At 37.4% G+C, this 18,192-nt stretch overlaps 1 protein-coding gene across 2 annotated transcripts in view; it reads left to right on the top strand.

The window, feature by feature from the left end:
* The window catches only part of LOC110033734 (sulfate transporter 4.1, chloroplastic-like), a 45,397-nt gene extending 38,399 nt beyond the window's left edge, over positions 1-6,998 (top strand). The window contains exons 14-15 of one of the 2 annotated variants that reach the window (XM_020737799.1): positions 6,028-6,104; positions 6,340-6,998. In XM_020737799.1, coding sequence (XP_020593458.1) covers positions 6,028-6,104; positions 6,340-6,606 — 344 coding nt within the window. In that variant the 3' untranslated portion in view covers positions 6,607-6,998. The remainder of the gene's footprint in view (positions 1-6,027; positions 6,105-6,339) is intronic. The other variant, XM_020737800.1, reaches the window with a different exon arrangement.
* Positions 6,999-18,192: the final 11,194 nt, after the last annotated feature.

Below are 18,192 nucleotides of genomic sequence, written 5' to 3'. Positions count from 1 at the left end.
GGCAAAATTGACGTTCCGGACGCGTTGGCGCAGTCCGTTTCGTCATCCGGGGTCGCTCGGACGACGTCGTCGACAATCGGGTCAAAACGCGTCGAAATTTAAATTTCACAAAATTTCGACCCGCGATCGATCGTCCCAAAAGGTTTACTCGAGCCCTCGACAAATAACAGTGCAAGCGATGCGAATCGTGACGATCAAACGCGTCGACTCTCCGAACTGCGAAGCTTGTGCGCGAGAGTGCGAATTGTGCAAAAGGCCACCCTAAGGCTCAGGAAGGTCCTATAGGGAATCCCTTTTGGGTTTCCTTATGTTGGTTTCGTCCTTCTAAGTGCTAGAAGTTGATACCACACACGCGAAACTCCAGAAGGGGACGGAAGCGGGTCGAACTAAAACGAGGCGGGTCCCACTTCTAAGGTTTTAGATAGTCGCAGGGAGACCCCTAAGGCGAGATCCTAACTCCTACGAGGAATACTAGACCTCACGAAAATTGAGGTCAATAGTTACCTAATCATCTTTACACTAAATATAAAAACTGAACTAAAATACCTATCAAATTGCGCTCTATGACGCATGTATACGTACTATTTGGGGTGCATCTAGTCTACAACTAGTTTTCTATAAATTGCTATCAACTAAGGTTTGAGTTGAAAATACTTAGTACGTAAATATTTCTAAATTATAATAATTCTCATTTTAACAAATTTTGTATAATTTATAGTAAATAATAAAAATGACTGTGCAATTAAAGAAAATAATGAGGGAAATAATTCTATTTACGTGAGTAGCTATGTGCCCGACGTAAAATTAGTAGGGAAGTCTGTAATCTGTAGCGACATAGCACTCGTCAGGAGGTCGCTGAAATCTTGGAGCTCTTCTTCCTTGTAAGATTCAAAAGAGAACACATTAGTCATGACAGAAGATGAAATTCATAGAAAATATACAAGGAAATGGAAATAAATGGAAAGTGTATTGAGTAAACAAGCATAAATTGATGGAAAAAGTAATTAATTACAATATTGTGCATTCTTGAGGTATTAGAGAACTCATTACATTAACCAACAAATTTGTCACTACAAGAAGATAGTAGACCTTGTAAAATAAAGGTTTTTGGTTGCCGTTAACCCATGTAAAACCAACCTCCTGTGTGTCACATCAGTATATTGCCAAAAAAGGCAATCCATAAGGTCCTCATAAAACGCTGCACCGAAAAGAAGAGAGGAACATGGTTGCCTTCATTAGAATTTTACATGTGACACTAACCAACAACGACCAATAGGTCAGTCAGAAAAACCCATAAGATCAAATGTCTTGTCATAGATCTCAAAAACCTACAAAAAAAAACAAATAAAATGCAATTGGAAAAAAAAAACATCGACAAAATTTCGTGAAAATTGTAAAATAAAAAATATCAATAAAACAAGTGACATAAAATAAACATAGATTTTATAAAATAAACAAAAACCTTTCAATGAAGATCCAACAATAACCACCACACCAGCAAGCCACCACCCCCACACTAACAAGCCACCACCACCACAACACTATCACACCGCACAGTCACACACACCCACATTCACCACCCAACGCACCTCAACCACCACACCAACAAGTCACCACCACCACACTAACATGCCACCACCACCATCACTCCAATACATACATACTAACACAACCAGAACAACACTACCACAAATCCCCACAGTCACACACACACCCATAGACCCAACACAGCCACCACCCAACACATCTCCACCACCACACCAGCAAGCCACCACCACCACACTAACAAGCCACCACCACCACACTAACAAGCCACCACCACCATCACCACCAAACCACATACATACCAACACTACCACAAACCCCCACAGTCACACACACACACATAGCCACAACACAGTCACCACCCAACACACCACCACCACACCAACAAGCCACAACCACCACACTAACAAGCCGCCGCCAAATGCAACAGAGTAACCCACAAAGACCAACAGACTATAGAACAACAAATGCAACAGGGTAACCCAATAAGGCAAACCACCAATACCAACCTTCTATAGGGGGCAACCCACAAAGATCAAAGACCAACAAACCATAGAACAACAAATGAAACAGGGCAACCCACAACAGACAATAGAGCATCAAATGCAATAAGGCAACCCAATAAGGCAACCCACCAAGACCAACCTTCCATTGGGCAACCCACAAAGATCCAAGACCAATAGACCATAGAACAACAAATGCAACAGGGAAACCCATTACAGAAAATGAAGCATCAAATGCAATAGTGCAACCCACAAAGACCAACAGACCGTGGAACAAAATGAGCAACTCAACCTTCAAATGTCACGACAAAAAGGAAATTCCAAGTCTAACCCATTTAAACTAGAAACCAGATGGAGCAAACAACCATAAACAAAAAAGAGAAAGCCATTGAACTAGCACATATATAGGAAATTTCATTTCATTTCTTCTGGAGACCACAAACCACAATAAACAAAAAGCAAGCCAAAGACCACAAACCGCAATAAGCAAGCCAAATTGTACTTTCACCTACCACAGTCACCCTAATTCATTTTCACCCATTCTCCAAATTATCAAAAAATCAAAAAATTCGGCAAAGAAAGCCATTTCGTCGGAAAACCCTTTAGAGATACCATTTTATCGATAAACCATCACAAATTGCATATAGAAGGGCATTCCATCGAAATTAATTACAGAGCACAGTAACCAGAGGTCGGAGGGAGGAGGAAGAAGTGGAAGGCACCACTAATCACAAGATAGTGGTGTTCGAGGGACAGAGGCAAGCGAGGAGACACCTAGGGCAAAACGGTGGTCGAGCGAGGAACAAAAGGCAAGCACGTAACTTTCATAGGTAAGAATGCGGGCCGCAGGGTTGACCACACCACATTTATTATAAAACACAAACGACATTTTTGGATAAGCGGCCGAAATGCACGAAACAAATGCCTCGGGCTGCGTTTTCAAAATGCAAATGCACCAATTAAGCCTCACCAAACGGGCCATTAATCTTTAAAACTTGATTGTAATTCAGTAGTAGTTTGTTGAACCTTAACTTAATTTCAATTCCAGGCTAGAACTGAACCTAGTAGGATAGAACTTCTATTAAGTCTAATTCCCTCACTCCCCGTGGGATCGATATTCCAAACTCAAAATTCCGATATTACTAATACAACACACACACTTGCTTGAGACCCCAAAGTGTGAGCACACTTGGAAAAAGGGTGTATCACATGTCCTTATAAATTTCTGGAGTTGCCTCCAGAATACGTATGACTTGCTGGACAGAAGTTGCTTGTGATGGGTCGGGGTTATCGATGCATGAAACCACTAACAGTGAAATCTGACAGTGGACTCAACTTCATGGAGGCTCGGGTCGGGGGTTTGTTATGCAGCCAAGTTTTCAGCTATGCCACCAAAATTGGCATCACTAGGTGTGCATGTATTATTGTCTATTACCACGACATCACCAAACATACGATCTAACTTCTCTTCTAACTCAAAATTGATGCCAGTATTTAAATTTTTTTGCAGCTGACACTACCTACGAAGTGATAGCACATGTTGATGCATTTGAAACAAAAAAAATGAAAAATTAACAAAAGCAACGAATGTTTAAAAAATGCTCAACCCCAATCTCTTTGCTCACCACTCCTTCGTGACATCAATTATTCGCTTTATCAAAACCCAACCCAAGTCTTTGGTTCCTCGCTTCAATTCTTTTCATATTTTCTAATCATTTTTAAGTTGATCTCATTTGTTTTTTAAATGTATTCTATCATAATCCCTGTATGTACTGTCATTGGAATTTTTAATAATATTTTGTCAATCTTTCTTGTTTAAATAGGTTGCCGACCTATTTCTCAATTCGACCTCCTTGAAGCAAAAGTCACAAAATATTATTTTTGTATTTTTTCCCACGTTGCGGATGAACTGACCTCTTTGGTCCTAACCATTGTGTATACTAGCATGAAATAAACTAATCAACATAAATATTTGCCATAAAAAATATTGAACGCATCTCAGAGAAAAAAAAGAATTTCACAATAGCAGCACCACTGTTCCTCCGACAACGTGCATAACACCTCCACACCAGACCATCGCACCACCCACCCATCACTACACCACTGCCACCACCTCCACACACCAAGGCATCAACAAACCAAAACATCCACAATACTACCACCACCACCTCAGCACACCCACACACCAACAACATGATGAACACCTCAACCAAAATTGGGGCAATAACATCAACCAAATTTCTTGCAACGATATCAAATAATTCGGGCAACAACATTACCTCCATTTCAAATCCTCACCATCTATGATTCCAATTTGCATATGCAAACACTACCACCATCAATTTGCATAGCAAACATTTGTATTCCTTTTCATTTGCATTTCCAACCACCACCTTGTATGTTCCAATTCACATATGTAAACATCACCACCAAACGAACCATTTCACATAATCAAAATCATCATAGGGTGCAGTATAAATAAGCAAAGTGACGTACTGAGCATATCACACTGAAAATCACCAAACTAAAAAACCAACATCCACCAAAAAACGATGAACGCTAGGAGAATAGAGAGAACAACTAAACAAGTTCTTGCACACAAGCAATTGAAAAATAAATAACCACATGGTAGATAAGGCAACAATTTCTATTGCCTTTTCACTTGCACTTCCAACCAACACCATCTATATTCTAATTCGCATATGCAAACAGCACCACAAAACCAAACTTTTCACATAACCAAATCCATCAACAGGATGCAACATAAAGAAGTAAAAATATCTTCCAAGCATATCACACCGAAAACCACCAAACCGAAAAGCCAACATCCATTGAAAGCAAAAAGGAGAGTGTCGAAACCACCAAATTGCAAAATAAAAAACCACCACACTTGAACCTTTACGCCCAATTGCAAAATCAAGAACCAACTAGTAGATAGCACTGAGAATATCAAAACAGTGGAGAGAGGAAGAAGAGTGACCACCATGTAGACACTATGAGGAACAAAAGAGGAGATTCCTAGGGAGAGGAGAGGGAGAGGAAGAATAGAAAGCCACCAGAACAACCAATCGAAATCAAAGAAGAGGAACCACCGCACAGAACACAGACTGCGCAAAACCACCAAACCGATCTAAAAAAATGAGAGGAGGGAGAGGAGTGGAAGCTCACTACAACATCCACCAGAAATCACCAAAAACAACCAGAAACAAGGGCTAGTTACTAGAACCACGGAATAGAGGAGCTCGAGAGAGGAGATTTTTAGGGAAAGAGGCGCGGCGAGGGAAGGAGGGAAGCAAAGGAACAAGGGTAGTGAAGGAAAAGTAACAGTTAGGAACGCAGGTCTTGGGTTCGATTCGTGGCCCGCATTTTCCATAAAATTAATTAGACTGCGGTTGCGCCGCGGTAAACAAACACCACAAATTGCGGTACGAAATCACAGTACAGGAAAACCTTCGCCCCAAACAAGCTGTCTATTTTATTGTTCTTTTCATTTGAGGAATACATTTGTAATTCAAAAAGACATGTAAACAAAATGATCGTTGTATGATGTAGTTCAATGTGTTATGAAAACTTCTAATTGGTATAAACTAAAACATTTATGCTATCCCAGCCTATTTATTTATTTTTCTAAATATATGCCAAACTGTTTATACGCAAAATTAAGATTCTTATTTACATTGTTCAAACGGCCAATGTTGAATAACTCATAGATTTTATCTATTAAGTTGTCCGAGAATGGAGAAAGCAAGATATTGATCAATTCAATTTTAAATTTATTATAAATGACAGTATTTCCGCATTCCGATCATTTGAAAAATTCGTTTTTCAATATGAAGTGTTTGATTAAAAGTTTTTTCTTATAACTGAATCGAAAATAATAAATTCAGGAATCTGCTTTCCAGAAAAGCCTCTAAGAATCCTTCCATTTTAGGCCAGGTCGATGTGGATATTTAGCTTATTGAGATTTTATTTGTTGCAGCTGTTACATATGTGGATTCAAGCGCCATTCAAGCACTCAAGGAGTTACATCAAGAGTACAAATCACGGGGCATCCAGGTTATCATTTCTCTCTCTCATACAATTTCAAGAACAATATTTATATCAGCATAATTACTGCTGCACCCATTTTAAAGCAGATTTAAAGCCTTCGAGTTCGAGATTCATCCACAATTTCTCTTTAATCACAACATCTAGACCAAAATTTTTTTCACTAATTTCAATATGCTGTAGGTATAACTATAATACCAGCATTATTGAGGATCCTAGCCTTGAAATTTTGTTTAATGTGCAGATTTTAATTGCAAATCCCAGCAGAGAAGTTCATCTCTCTCTATTCAAATCTGGCCTACTTGATATTCTCGGTAAAGAGTGGTGCTTTGTTAGAGTTCATGATGCCGTGCAAATCTGCCTCCAACGGGTGCAAAAGCTGCACGGATTGGTGTCTCATAACTCAGACCAAACGCCCAGGAAACAGTACAGTTTCCTGCAAAGCCTATGGAAGCAAGGTGAGGAAACCAACTCTTACTCCGAGCCACTTTTGTCCGAGAAGGACGTTTGATTTCCGTCTCAAACGCTAAATTTGAAAAATAAAAATAAAAAATAAAAAAAAGAAATGAGAAAAAAATAATTCTTTTTCACCTAATTCAATTCTTGCCATGAATTTTTGTCAGATGAAATAATAATTTTCCACAAATATTGTATTGATTCATAAATTCGACTGGTGAAAAAATGTCTTTCTTGCCATGAATATTTATTTGCAATGAATTTGGTCTAGGGAAATAAACCATCGATGTTTCATCAAGCTCAAGTTGTCTGGCTAGATTTGCTTCCATGTTTAGACAATTTGTCTGACTAAATTATTCATAAAAAAATGTATAATTCATATACATTGCATATTTTCATCTATATGTAAATATAACTAAATTACTGTTGGGCTGAATGTGCTTTGATAAGATTTTGTGCATATTTGGTTTATTAAACTAACGAGCTTATAAAGATCAATCAAACTCAAGCTAATTATCAAGCCATAGGAGATCAAGTTAAACGAGTCTTTTTCAAGGCCTTGGTTTGGCCTTAATATGGTAGCGAATGGTGCTGTAATTGCTTTCTATATTAAAAGTATAATATCATTTAAAGTAAATACAGGTGCTTTAACAACTATGCTTTTGGACAATAAATAATTTATGACTAAATGCAATTTGATTTTGATACAATCTAATAGGAGTCAAAATATATAAGTAAAATGTTATGTTATACAGTGATAACAATAAAATTTGATTTAGTGTTATATTAAATGTGAATAAACCAAAGAATGCGGAGTGGTTCTATTATTTTTAATTTTATTTTTAATTTCCCAATTAGAGGACAAGCAATATGTACCGGTCATATAAAGTAAGTAGTTGGGGCTGTAATCGAGCTGAGTATATTATAGATTGAATTTGGCTTGATATGATTATAAGTAGTTTAAGTTTGGATTGAACTTGTGTTAAGAGTTTTCAAATGTTGTGCAAGATTGACTTGTTAAATTATTCAATAATTGAACTTGATTTGTTTATGATTAGTGAATGACTATTTAAGCAAACTTAAAATTTGAATGAGTTTCTATATTTTCATATAAAAATTTCAATAATTAATTTTACAAATCTAAATAAATACGCAATTGAATAAATCATGTATGTAAATAAACTACCCACATAATGTCATATTGTATACATATTAGATATAATCTAACAAAGATGAATTCTAAGATAGAGAAGAAAAATTGAAACATGAACAAAAGTCTAAAAGAACTAGTAGAACAAAGTGACTTACAAATGCTAAGTTTTTTATCAATTCTATAAATAATTGAGAAAAATTAAAGGAATCCAAATGATGCATAATAAAAGAGAATAAACACAAAAAAAGTTCACTTTTAGAACTCCATGTTTATATTGCCCAATCATTTTAAAATAATGCAACAATATATATATATACTCCCTACATGTTAACCAAAATGGAGAAAACCCAACAAATAAGAGGAAGAAAGGATCCCATCTAACCGAAGCCTGTGGGTTCCACTTCCAAAAATACAACTACAAACAAAAAGAAAGAAAATACAAGAGGAAGAAAAACACTCAAATAACAGAGCCATCAGGGAGACCAATCGGCCAACTGCTCCAGGGAGAAGGGTAAACAATAGTTCCTGTAGGTGTTGTAGGCAACAATTCTGAAATGAGGTACATCATGAGTGTCCCCATTAAGCAAAAAGGATGGGAGGGGGGTGAACAGCAACATAAATTGAATTGGTATGAAGCCCATATCTAGCAAGCCAATTTGCAGGTTTATTTCCTTCCCTGTAGTTGAAAGTGAAATGGACATTAAGATGAGATTTAAGTAATTTGATCTTCTGGATCCATTGGGTGTGATACCATGTGGATTGCTACTCCAATTCCAGCTGTCTAAGGAGCAAAGTGGAATCCACCTCAACCCAAAGATGTAACCAATAAGTTTTAACAGCAAGGGTTAGAGCCTAGAAGACAGCAATAAGTTCTACCTCAAGAACATCAGTAGATAGGGCATGAAAAAATAATAGGCACTGACTAGCGTGGTTTCTATAAACCTCTCCCACACCAGCACCCATATCATTAAAGCTTCCATCAGTGTTAATTTTTACAGTAAGAGGTTGAGGGAGTCTCCAATACACTTTATAAATCAAGGGAGAAGCCATTCTTGCAATATGATGGGAGTTACATACATTAGGAAATCTTTTGTGCTGAATCATTTTGGAGAGGTAAGATACACAATTTATCACCACCTGTGCAATCTGTGGAGGTTTGCCATCAAATTTGGCATGATTCCTAGACATCCATAAGAACCAAACCACCATGAAGGGAATAGATTAATAGTTTTTGGCTTTTCAGCTGTGCCAACAAGTATGTATGTGGGACTAGTGAAAAATGATTCATCCAAGGTTAGCTATTTTAGAAGTTCAGCCCAGACATCCTGAGTAAATTTGCATTTAAAAATAAGGTGAGGGATGTTTTCCTCCTTCTCCATGCACAACCAACATCTAGAAGGGCTCTTTAAACCCTTTAACTTAAGGATGTCGTCAGTGGACAGTAAAGTGTGGAAAGTTCTCCAATTAGAGCCCTTTAAACCCAATACCCCCCAGCCAAAGTAGGTTTGGCTACCTTCTGCCATGAAGCCCAATGGAGTTGCTGTTTTTGACCAGACCACAAAAACCTGTTAAATGCCCTCCCCAGTTGTAATTGGGTGCTTTTCTTCATATTTGTCATATGTAGTATGTATGAAGGGAAGGTTGTGAGAATACTTTTAAGCAAATTAATTCTTCCACCATTGTATAGGAAAGATTGGGTCCAACCTGAGAGATAAGTGGTGATTTTATGAAGGACTGCATCAAATTAGATCTGCTTGGATTTGCCACTTATTATGAGAACACCAAGATATTTGATTTGGAGTTGAGAAATGGAAAATCCTATATAGTAGGAAATCTACTACTTAATGTTGGGGGAAGATCTTTGATTAAATATAAGTTGACACTTATCCGGCCAGAGTGAGATTGGAAGTCCTGTAGGCAGTGATAAACTTTTTTAACAGCATTTTTATGGGCACTAGAAAACACCATGATATCATCAACATAAAATAGATGTGAAATGACCATGTTTGATCTGTGATGGTACCTAAAGTAACTCTGGGTTAAAAGAGACTTGTCAAGAACTATGGACTAGTAATCCATAGCAAGTATAAAGATAGTAGGTGATAATTGATCTCTTGCTTCAGCCTCTAGTAGCAGTGAAAGATGCCTTGGCTTGCCCGTTAATAAGAATAGAATGCCCATTATTAATCAAACATATGTGAATGAGGGTACAAAAAGCAAGTTGAAAACCTCTGGCAGATAGAATTTCCAAGACGAAATCCCAATTTATAGTGTCATAGGACTTTTTAATATCCAATTTATAAATCAGATTCCCTCCTCTACAAGTCTTATCTAGATCTAAAAACATCTCCTATGCAAGCAATACATTATCAGTGATGGACCTACCCTTAACAAATGTAGTTTAGCTGGGACTGATCAGCTTATCAAGATGAGGCTGGAGTCTGCTCATAATAACTTTGCTAATGATTTTGCTGATCACAGAGGTGAGAGAAATAGGCCAGTAGTGGTCCCAATTTTTCTGTATATCAAATTTAGGCACCATAACAAAATTAGCTTCACTGAAATAGTTGGGGAGGTTGTTGCCTTGGAAAAAACTGTCAATAGTAGCAATAACATCCAGTTTGATGATTTGTCAGGATTTCTTGTAAAAATTTGCAGTGAAGCCATCAGGCCCTACAGTTTTGGAATTATCAATAGAATTCAGTGCCTTCCAAATTTCCTTTTCAGTGGGGAGATCAGTGAGTACTAGGTTTCTGGTAAAGGTAAGCTCTGCTGTAAAGTATGTGCCATCCACAGTGGGCCTATTTGCAGGGATTTGGTTCAAAAGTTGATTATAGGAGAAGAGTGCATTTCTGGCAATAATAGAATTTTCATGTAGCCAACTCTCCTCAGCAGTCTGTATATAGTGGATAGTGTTGCATTTCCTCCTGTATTTAATTTAGGCATGATAAAATTTAGTATTTCTATCCCCATCAGTAAAGATGTTAATGAATGCCTTCTATTTTAGAAATTGTTCTTGATTTTCAATAGCAATAAAAAGGTTATTCTGTGTGGTAAGAAGGGTTTTTTCCACTGCATATCCATTATGAACCTTATGTTCTAACCTCTCCACATCTTTCTCTGCAGAATCCACAGCACTGTGCACATTACCAAAAGCATCCCAACTCCACTTCCTGAAAGCTCTACCAACTCTAATATGCAAAAGGCTGATTTTTTCCAAGGGCTCTGGGTGGTTAACAACATTCCAATTCTTAAAAACAATGTTAAGGAAAGAAGGGTGGGGGGACCACATGTTGAGATATCTGAAAGGGGTGGGCTACTCATGATTTAAATGAGAGGTTATGGAGATTAGTAAAGGTCTGTGATCAGATCCAGCTAGAGTAAGATGAGTAACAAAAGTAAGGAGGAACTGGAAAAACCACTGATCATTCACCACTATTCTATCTAGTCGTTCCCAAGTAGGCCCCCTCTTCAAAGTGAAAGAAGGTCCCTTGAAACCCAGGTCAAACAAACCTGCCTGATGCATATTATCACTGAAAGTGGTCATTTTGGAGATGTTCGAGACCCTACCCCCTGATTTTTTAGCTGAAGAGGTAATGCAGTTAAAATCCACCCCCTAACCAAGGGGAGTGCATATGCTTGCTAATCTGGTTGAGGCAAGACCAAAGTTCCTTTCTGTCATCCTTATGGCAACCTGCATAAATAAAAGTGGCATAGCCCAAATGTCCATTGATCTGAAAAGAGAGGTGTACAAATTGCTAATGATCCACCTGAATGTTTCAAGTGATCTCATTTCTACAAACAATCCAAATATTATTATTAATATTAGCTTGATGAGAAAAATTGGGGAACTTACTAGTGAGTCTATGAGGATACTTATGAACCATGGGCTTAAGAATAACAATGCACCAAAGTATGTATTTTTTATTAAGATGGAAAATTCTTTCAAGGGACAGAGGGTGGGAAATTCCTCTAATGTTCCAACAAAGAGGATTAATCATTTTGTGGAGTAGGATGGAGGGAGCGATGTGATCTAGATCTAGTTCTGCCTCTAGAGGGTTGAGAGGGGAACCAATCTTTACATTAGCAGTGCCTCCTAGTTCCACTGAAATTGAGGCTTTTTGTAAATTTTGCACTTCTATCACCTATTTTTTCTTCTTTTTCGCATTGTGAATTTGCTAGTCCTCCTCCAATGAGTGTTTCATTTCTGCAATTTTACTATCACAAGGACACTCAATAGCTTGTTAATAGTTGTAGAAAGACCCCTCACTTCCTCGTAATCACCATTAGGTGTGTCCTCAGAAGATGTAGGAGTGATTACTGTCACTTCATTCAGTTCTTTCCTGATTGTCATCCTAGGAGACACTGAAGATGGGGCAGTAGAAGAAATAGGAGTGTCTTTTAAATTCTCCTTAGTCTCCCCAGGGGGGGGGGGGGGGGGGGGGCCTTGGGCGTAAGTAGTCCCTTCTGTAGGAAGAGTAAGCATCTGCTCAGCATTGAAATTGGTAGCCTCCTTAGTATTATTAAAGTTTCTCTTAGAAGGGGGGGGGGGGGGGGGGGGGGGGGTAGCATCTATCCATAGTATGTCCAAACATTTTGCAGTGTTGACATTAGTAAGGTCTTTGCTCCATCACCACATTCTGCGAGAAACCTTCTGTTTCAGACCCTATCCAAATTCTTTTCAGTTCTGGAAGGGTAATGTCCCTCTGAATGAGGATTTTGGCAAGTGCAGGTCGTGCCTTGTTGTAAGTGGGGGCATCCACCTTTAAAGGCCTGCCTAAAGAACTTCCAATATTAAATAATGCATTCAAGTTGAAGAAAGGAAGAGGGAGACCTGGCAGTTTGAACCAGAGGGGAACCACAGGTGGTTCCTTACTTGGATCAAAACTTGGAGTCCATTTTAATATCTTCATGGTGGTTCCCACAATCATTATTGATTGCTTAGCAAAGAGCCTAACATAATCCTCTTCTATAGTGAGTTGGATCAAGAGGTGTCTTCCATCTAATAAGCCTACTTTCCAAGCCCCAATGAACTTTAGTGAATGAAAGTAATTCCTTACCAGCTTCATCTTTGGATGCCCCAACAGGAATTTACCAATGAGGGTAAACTTGGCCTTTTAGTTGAGGGAGTTTATCTCCTGTTCTGAGAAGTAGATTACTAGTTCACCATCTTTAGTGCCTAGGATGAATGCAAGGGAAGGACCCCTTTTCAGCAGCTGTATCATGGAAAGCTTTGACATTTCAGAATCCTGAAGAATATCAGTAGCTTTACCAACCACCCTTGCATAGGTAGCCTATGTCCACTGAGCATTGGTTTCCACATCTATAGGTAAGGCCATTGTAGTAGCACAAGACCTGAGGCATGGTAACTTCCTCAGACCCTAATGTAACAGTAAATATTCAAAAACTTTCACACCCGGGAAGGGTCAAAACCAGACTCCAGACTTCAACAATAAACCCAAGTTGAGAAGAGCCACAAGAGACAACCACTTCCACTCTAAACGCCGTCAGCCAACACCAGGAGATCATCTTCCCTTTAGGAACCCTAATGTAAAGCAAGACAATGAAATCCAACCATTTGATATATGAATATATATATATATGTAATAATAATAATAATAATAATAATAATAATAATAATAATAATAATAATAATAATAAATAAAGCAAATGATTTGACAAGTAGTAAATCAATGACAAGAAGTTGTGTGTCATAACATCTGAGATCAGAATTCCACATCTTTATAAAATCGAACGATCAAAACTTCAACACTTAGAATTGACACTTTCATGTGTAGAACCTACAAGAGACCAAAAGTAAATTAATATATTGATAATTAATCTAAAAGTATTATTGCTATAATAATATATTACTATAAATCTATAATTAAATAAATTATAGCTAATCAAACATTAGTTAAATAATAATGAGCTATCACCAAGTTTAATATCAAGTATCTAATAAGTTACTTATTGAACAAAAAATGAGTTTTTTTTCATAAAAAAAATAAATAAGTTCTACTATGTTTGTGTTTAGTACATTTAAGCTTCGGGTGTTTAAAAAATTTTCAAGTTTGTTTAATCACTAGTTTAGATGAACATGATTAAGTTTTAATTGAGACGAGCTTGTGTTGTTCATCATGACATTAGTTCATTTAGATCCCTAATCATAGCTCTCACTTCAAGCTGGTAAACAAGGCAAACAATTGACGACAAGCTAAGAGCAACGAAAACATATTTAATTACTCTAATATCAGTCATATCCAATTTTATCTCTCATCGACATAGATAAAGCAATGTAGCTAGCAAATCCGGCCAAGAAAATAAGAATCAAAACCATCATGTTGAAGATTATGAAGTGTTGAACCCAGATTTGTCTCAGAATAACACCCGAGGAATAGAATGTACGAGTTGAAAAGGAGGGAGAGAGAGAAAGAGAGAGAGAGAGAGAGAGAGTTGATGAGAAAAAGAAAAGCCTCAAATTTTTATTAAATCTTCTTAGTAAAACTTAAAAAAGGGATCCCCTTCATGTTACACATTATCTTCTATTTATAAGAGTTAAACCTCCCCTTTTTGTTGGGCAAGTGTTACACTATTTTATATAAAAGGAATTAATTTCACAAGGATTCAGTAGTGGCTTATAAAATTATTACATCCCCTAAGCCACAAAACATAGTAGACCTTAGGCAGAGGAGTAAATCAGCTGGATGATGTCCATATTTTAGATGGGAAGAAAGAGTTCAATGCAGAGTATACTACCGAAAAAGGATATACGATAGATGGTGGAACAACAGGTGAAGGATTCACTGACCCAGTCAAAGGGAGGGGGCATCAAGTCCAAATAGTAGACCTTAGGCAGAGGAGTTCAATGTTGTTTACCCCAAAGGATTTGTACAACTAACTTTCAAGACCTTTGACAATACAGAGAACCACTGACAACATGTGACACACTTTCATGCAAGCTGTTGAAATTCAAGGGTTAGTAAAGTGCTTTTGTTTCGACAGTTTATGAGTAGCCTTTCTGGGGTCGCCTTCAATTGATATGCATATTTACATAATGTATCGATAAATACCTTCACAAAATTAAAGAACATGTTGTAAAAGGTTTGTCGGAGCTCAACACCATATGACCGTCCGTGATCTTGTGGTTGATGTTGATATATTATATTTTGTATTGAAGAAATTGCAGCATGAAGTGTGAGCCTCAGTTGTAGGAGTAGTAAGTGATTGGGATCTTACTCAAAAGCATTCACGGTCTAATAGCTTTCTTTCCTAAGGGGTTTACCATCAAGACTTTCGAGAAGCTACTTAGCAAAGCTGCAAGCTTACAAGAGGAGGCCAAACAACTTGAATTCTTGGAGAAGGCCGACAAGCCAAGGCCGGCGAAGACATTTGATAAGAGAACGGGAACGATGGTAGTAGTTGATAAGGGTAAGCAACCAATGCAGATCTAGAATGAGCCACCTCAACTAACCTACTAGCACCACCACAATATAACTAGTAGTATGATCATCTGCAATGCCAACAGTATAGTCAGCAACCGTTACAGTCAGGTCCTTACCGCATGGATGGGAGTTAGATTCCGTCTTTGAGATAGAGGTTAAACAAAGTTTGTTCCTTCAATAGGGAGGTAGTGGCAAAGATGTTTTAGAGTTTATTCAAAAAACCCAAATTTGTGCTGCCCGAGCCAAAGGTGCTCAAGGAAGCCGACAAGAAAGGTAAACCCAATTATTGTCTGTACCACAAATTATTGGGGCACGCCATAGAGGATTACATTACCTTCAAGTACTGGATCAAGAGGAACCTCAAAAATGAAAGTATAACCATTCTGAAATAATGTTTGAAAGAACCTGAAAGATGTTCTGGTAACATAGTTTCGACCGAGCTAATCATCCCAATCAATCCCTATATGGTAGATGATGGATGGATCACAGTTTGGACCAGATCCTTCAAGAAGATATTTGATCATATTCAAGTAGCATTAATGCTAGCATCCACCCACAGCCTACAGCCTGCCAAGCCAATTTTGTTCATCAAGCCAGAGAAGTCACCGTCGCAGGAGTTAAAAAAAAAGAAGATCATTAAGGAGACATGGATTGATGGTGAGATGGGAAGTGTAGGGGCTGCATCTTCTTGATTGGTTGTTTCAGATTTGGGGGAGAAATCCCTGAAAACATTGACTCTATAAGATTATATTTATGTTCCTTCGGGAATCTATAATGTAAAGAAACTTGATTTTTGCTACATTTTTACTGTCTCTAGTGATTATGTAACTAACGACCAATCTGATTTAAATTTCAATTCCCATGATGATCTTCAAATCATACTAAACCTTGATGAACTCATCGATATGGCTAAGGAAGATGTTTACAACGTGGACTATGATAGTTTAGATAGTGAAACACCTGTCCTCAAAATCTAAGGAACACCGATTGCAATCGATATTTAATTTTCAGACTTAGAGACAACACCATAAGAGCTAGCCATCATTCTAACAGATAAAACTCTTGATCCACTTCAAGAGGCAGAGGAAATAAAGGAAGTGAACATAAGGAGTGGGAAGGTCTTGCCTCCAAGAATGGCTCCAAAATATAAAGGGAAACATATAATCGTTCAGAAGGAGCCGACCACGCTGGTGGAAAAAATACCAACACTGAAAGATATTAGAAGAAAAAATAACAAAGTGGAATATAATGTACAAGCCCATCTACATAAGTTGGTAGCCAAACTAGGAATCTATGATGCTCTGAGCCTTTCAAAGGGGAATAGAGAAGCTTTGATCAGAGCCATACTTGATCAAGTGATTTGCTTAGCTCAATTGACTAATAACTCCTTAGACAACATTTGTTGGTTGAAGGGATAGTTTGTTGTCACTTTCATAGACAATGACTTGTTGCTCAGTATAGCTATTAATAACTGACCTCTTTATATCTCAGTCACCATTGGTAAATTCACAGTCTCCAGGGTGTTGGTTGGTCCGGGAGAGTTAATCAACTTGATGAACCTATGAACGCTAGCATATTTGGAAATCGTTGGTTGCAAGCTTGCAACAGATAAGATTTACTAAAGGGTTTTAATCAGCATGGAGAGAGAGCTCTTGGATCAAAAACATTGACAATGAGGATTGGCTATTTAGCAAGAGCAACTGCAAGATTCTACATTATTGACTCAGAGAATTCATTTAATGCCCTACTTGGTCTACCTTGGATCCATGAGTATAGGATGGTCCAATCGTCTCTACATGAGGTTAAGAACAATACATCAAGGTAGACCTATAATCTTTTTCAGTACATGAAATTGGTATTCATGAAGATGCAACTAACCACACTCTCTTGAAGAAATAGTTTTCTCCAAAGATGTCATACCAGAAAACATTGAAGATACAAAAGAATTACAAAAACGTGACAAACTAAATCCAATTCAATGGTCTTTTGCTACTCCTTTGCAAAAAGACAGCCAAAGCTCTTTGAGCCGTATCATCTGAGATCAAGGCCACGAATGAGGGCGAAAAAGAGTTAGCAAGACAATTGAATCGAAGGATCCAATCATCAAAATTGACTTGGAAGACGGTGTCGTCGCCCATACCTATCACCACCATTGCTGACAATTTCCTCATGTTGAATGTCGATTATTGGTGTCATTATTATCGAGGAGTCGCCGCTCTTTTTATCTATCATATTGTCATATTCTCTAAGTAACTTATTTTTATGAATCATACGAAAGATCCTTAGATATTAAGAAACTCGAAGAAGGAAGGAAAAGGGCTAAAAATAGAAAATAAAAGAAAAAGGAAATGTAGGGATGATTTTCATTGCGGTGAACATATAGAAAAAATAAATTCTTGTATAAGGAAAATCAAATGAAAAACTTGATAACTAGAGATATAAGTATATTATCTATTCTGAGTTCTTCGTTCTCCTATATGAGCAAGCTCCTATAGTTAATTACATCTCAAACAATCAAAGTTGCCTAAGAAAACCCCTGATTAATGTTAACATTCATTCTCTAAGAAAATTTTAATGTCAAGATCAAGGAAAGAAATATCAATGTTTGAGCCTAAGATAACAGTTTTTAAGAATACGATACTATTTTGCTGTTTAGTTTTTGTTAATGTCATTTTGTTTTTATTTTGATTTGTCATTTTATTTTTATTTTGATTTGTCATTTTATTTTTTTTGTCTTATTTATGTCATTTTGTTTTGTTGCTTTGTTGTTGTTTTGTTGTCGTTGTTTTGTTGTTGTTGTTTTGATGCTTTGAGGTTCACCCTTTTCACTTCAGAATGTCATTCCTGCAAGACAGAGTTAGCACGCCCTAATAACATGAAAAGCAAATCTAAAGTGTAATTTATTTCTTGTCTCCAGTTAACCTGAAAAATAGAACATAATTAGCATAAAATCATGTTTTAATTTATTAATTTTAATTGATTGAGTAAATTTTTAAACAACTCAGTCAAGATGTCTATTGCTCCATTGTCTCGGGGCCGTAAG

This window comes from Phalaenopsis equestris, unplaced genomic scaffold (assembly GCF_001263595.1).
Source record: "Phalaenopsis equestris unplaced genomic scaffold, ASM126359v1 Scaffold001271, whole genome shotgun sequence".
NCBI lineage: Eukaryota > Viridiplantae > Streptophyta > Magnoliopsida > Asparagales > Orchidaceae > Phalaenopsis > Phalaenopsis equestris.
This window is presented reverse-complemented; position numbering and strand designations above follow the sequence as displayed.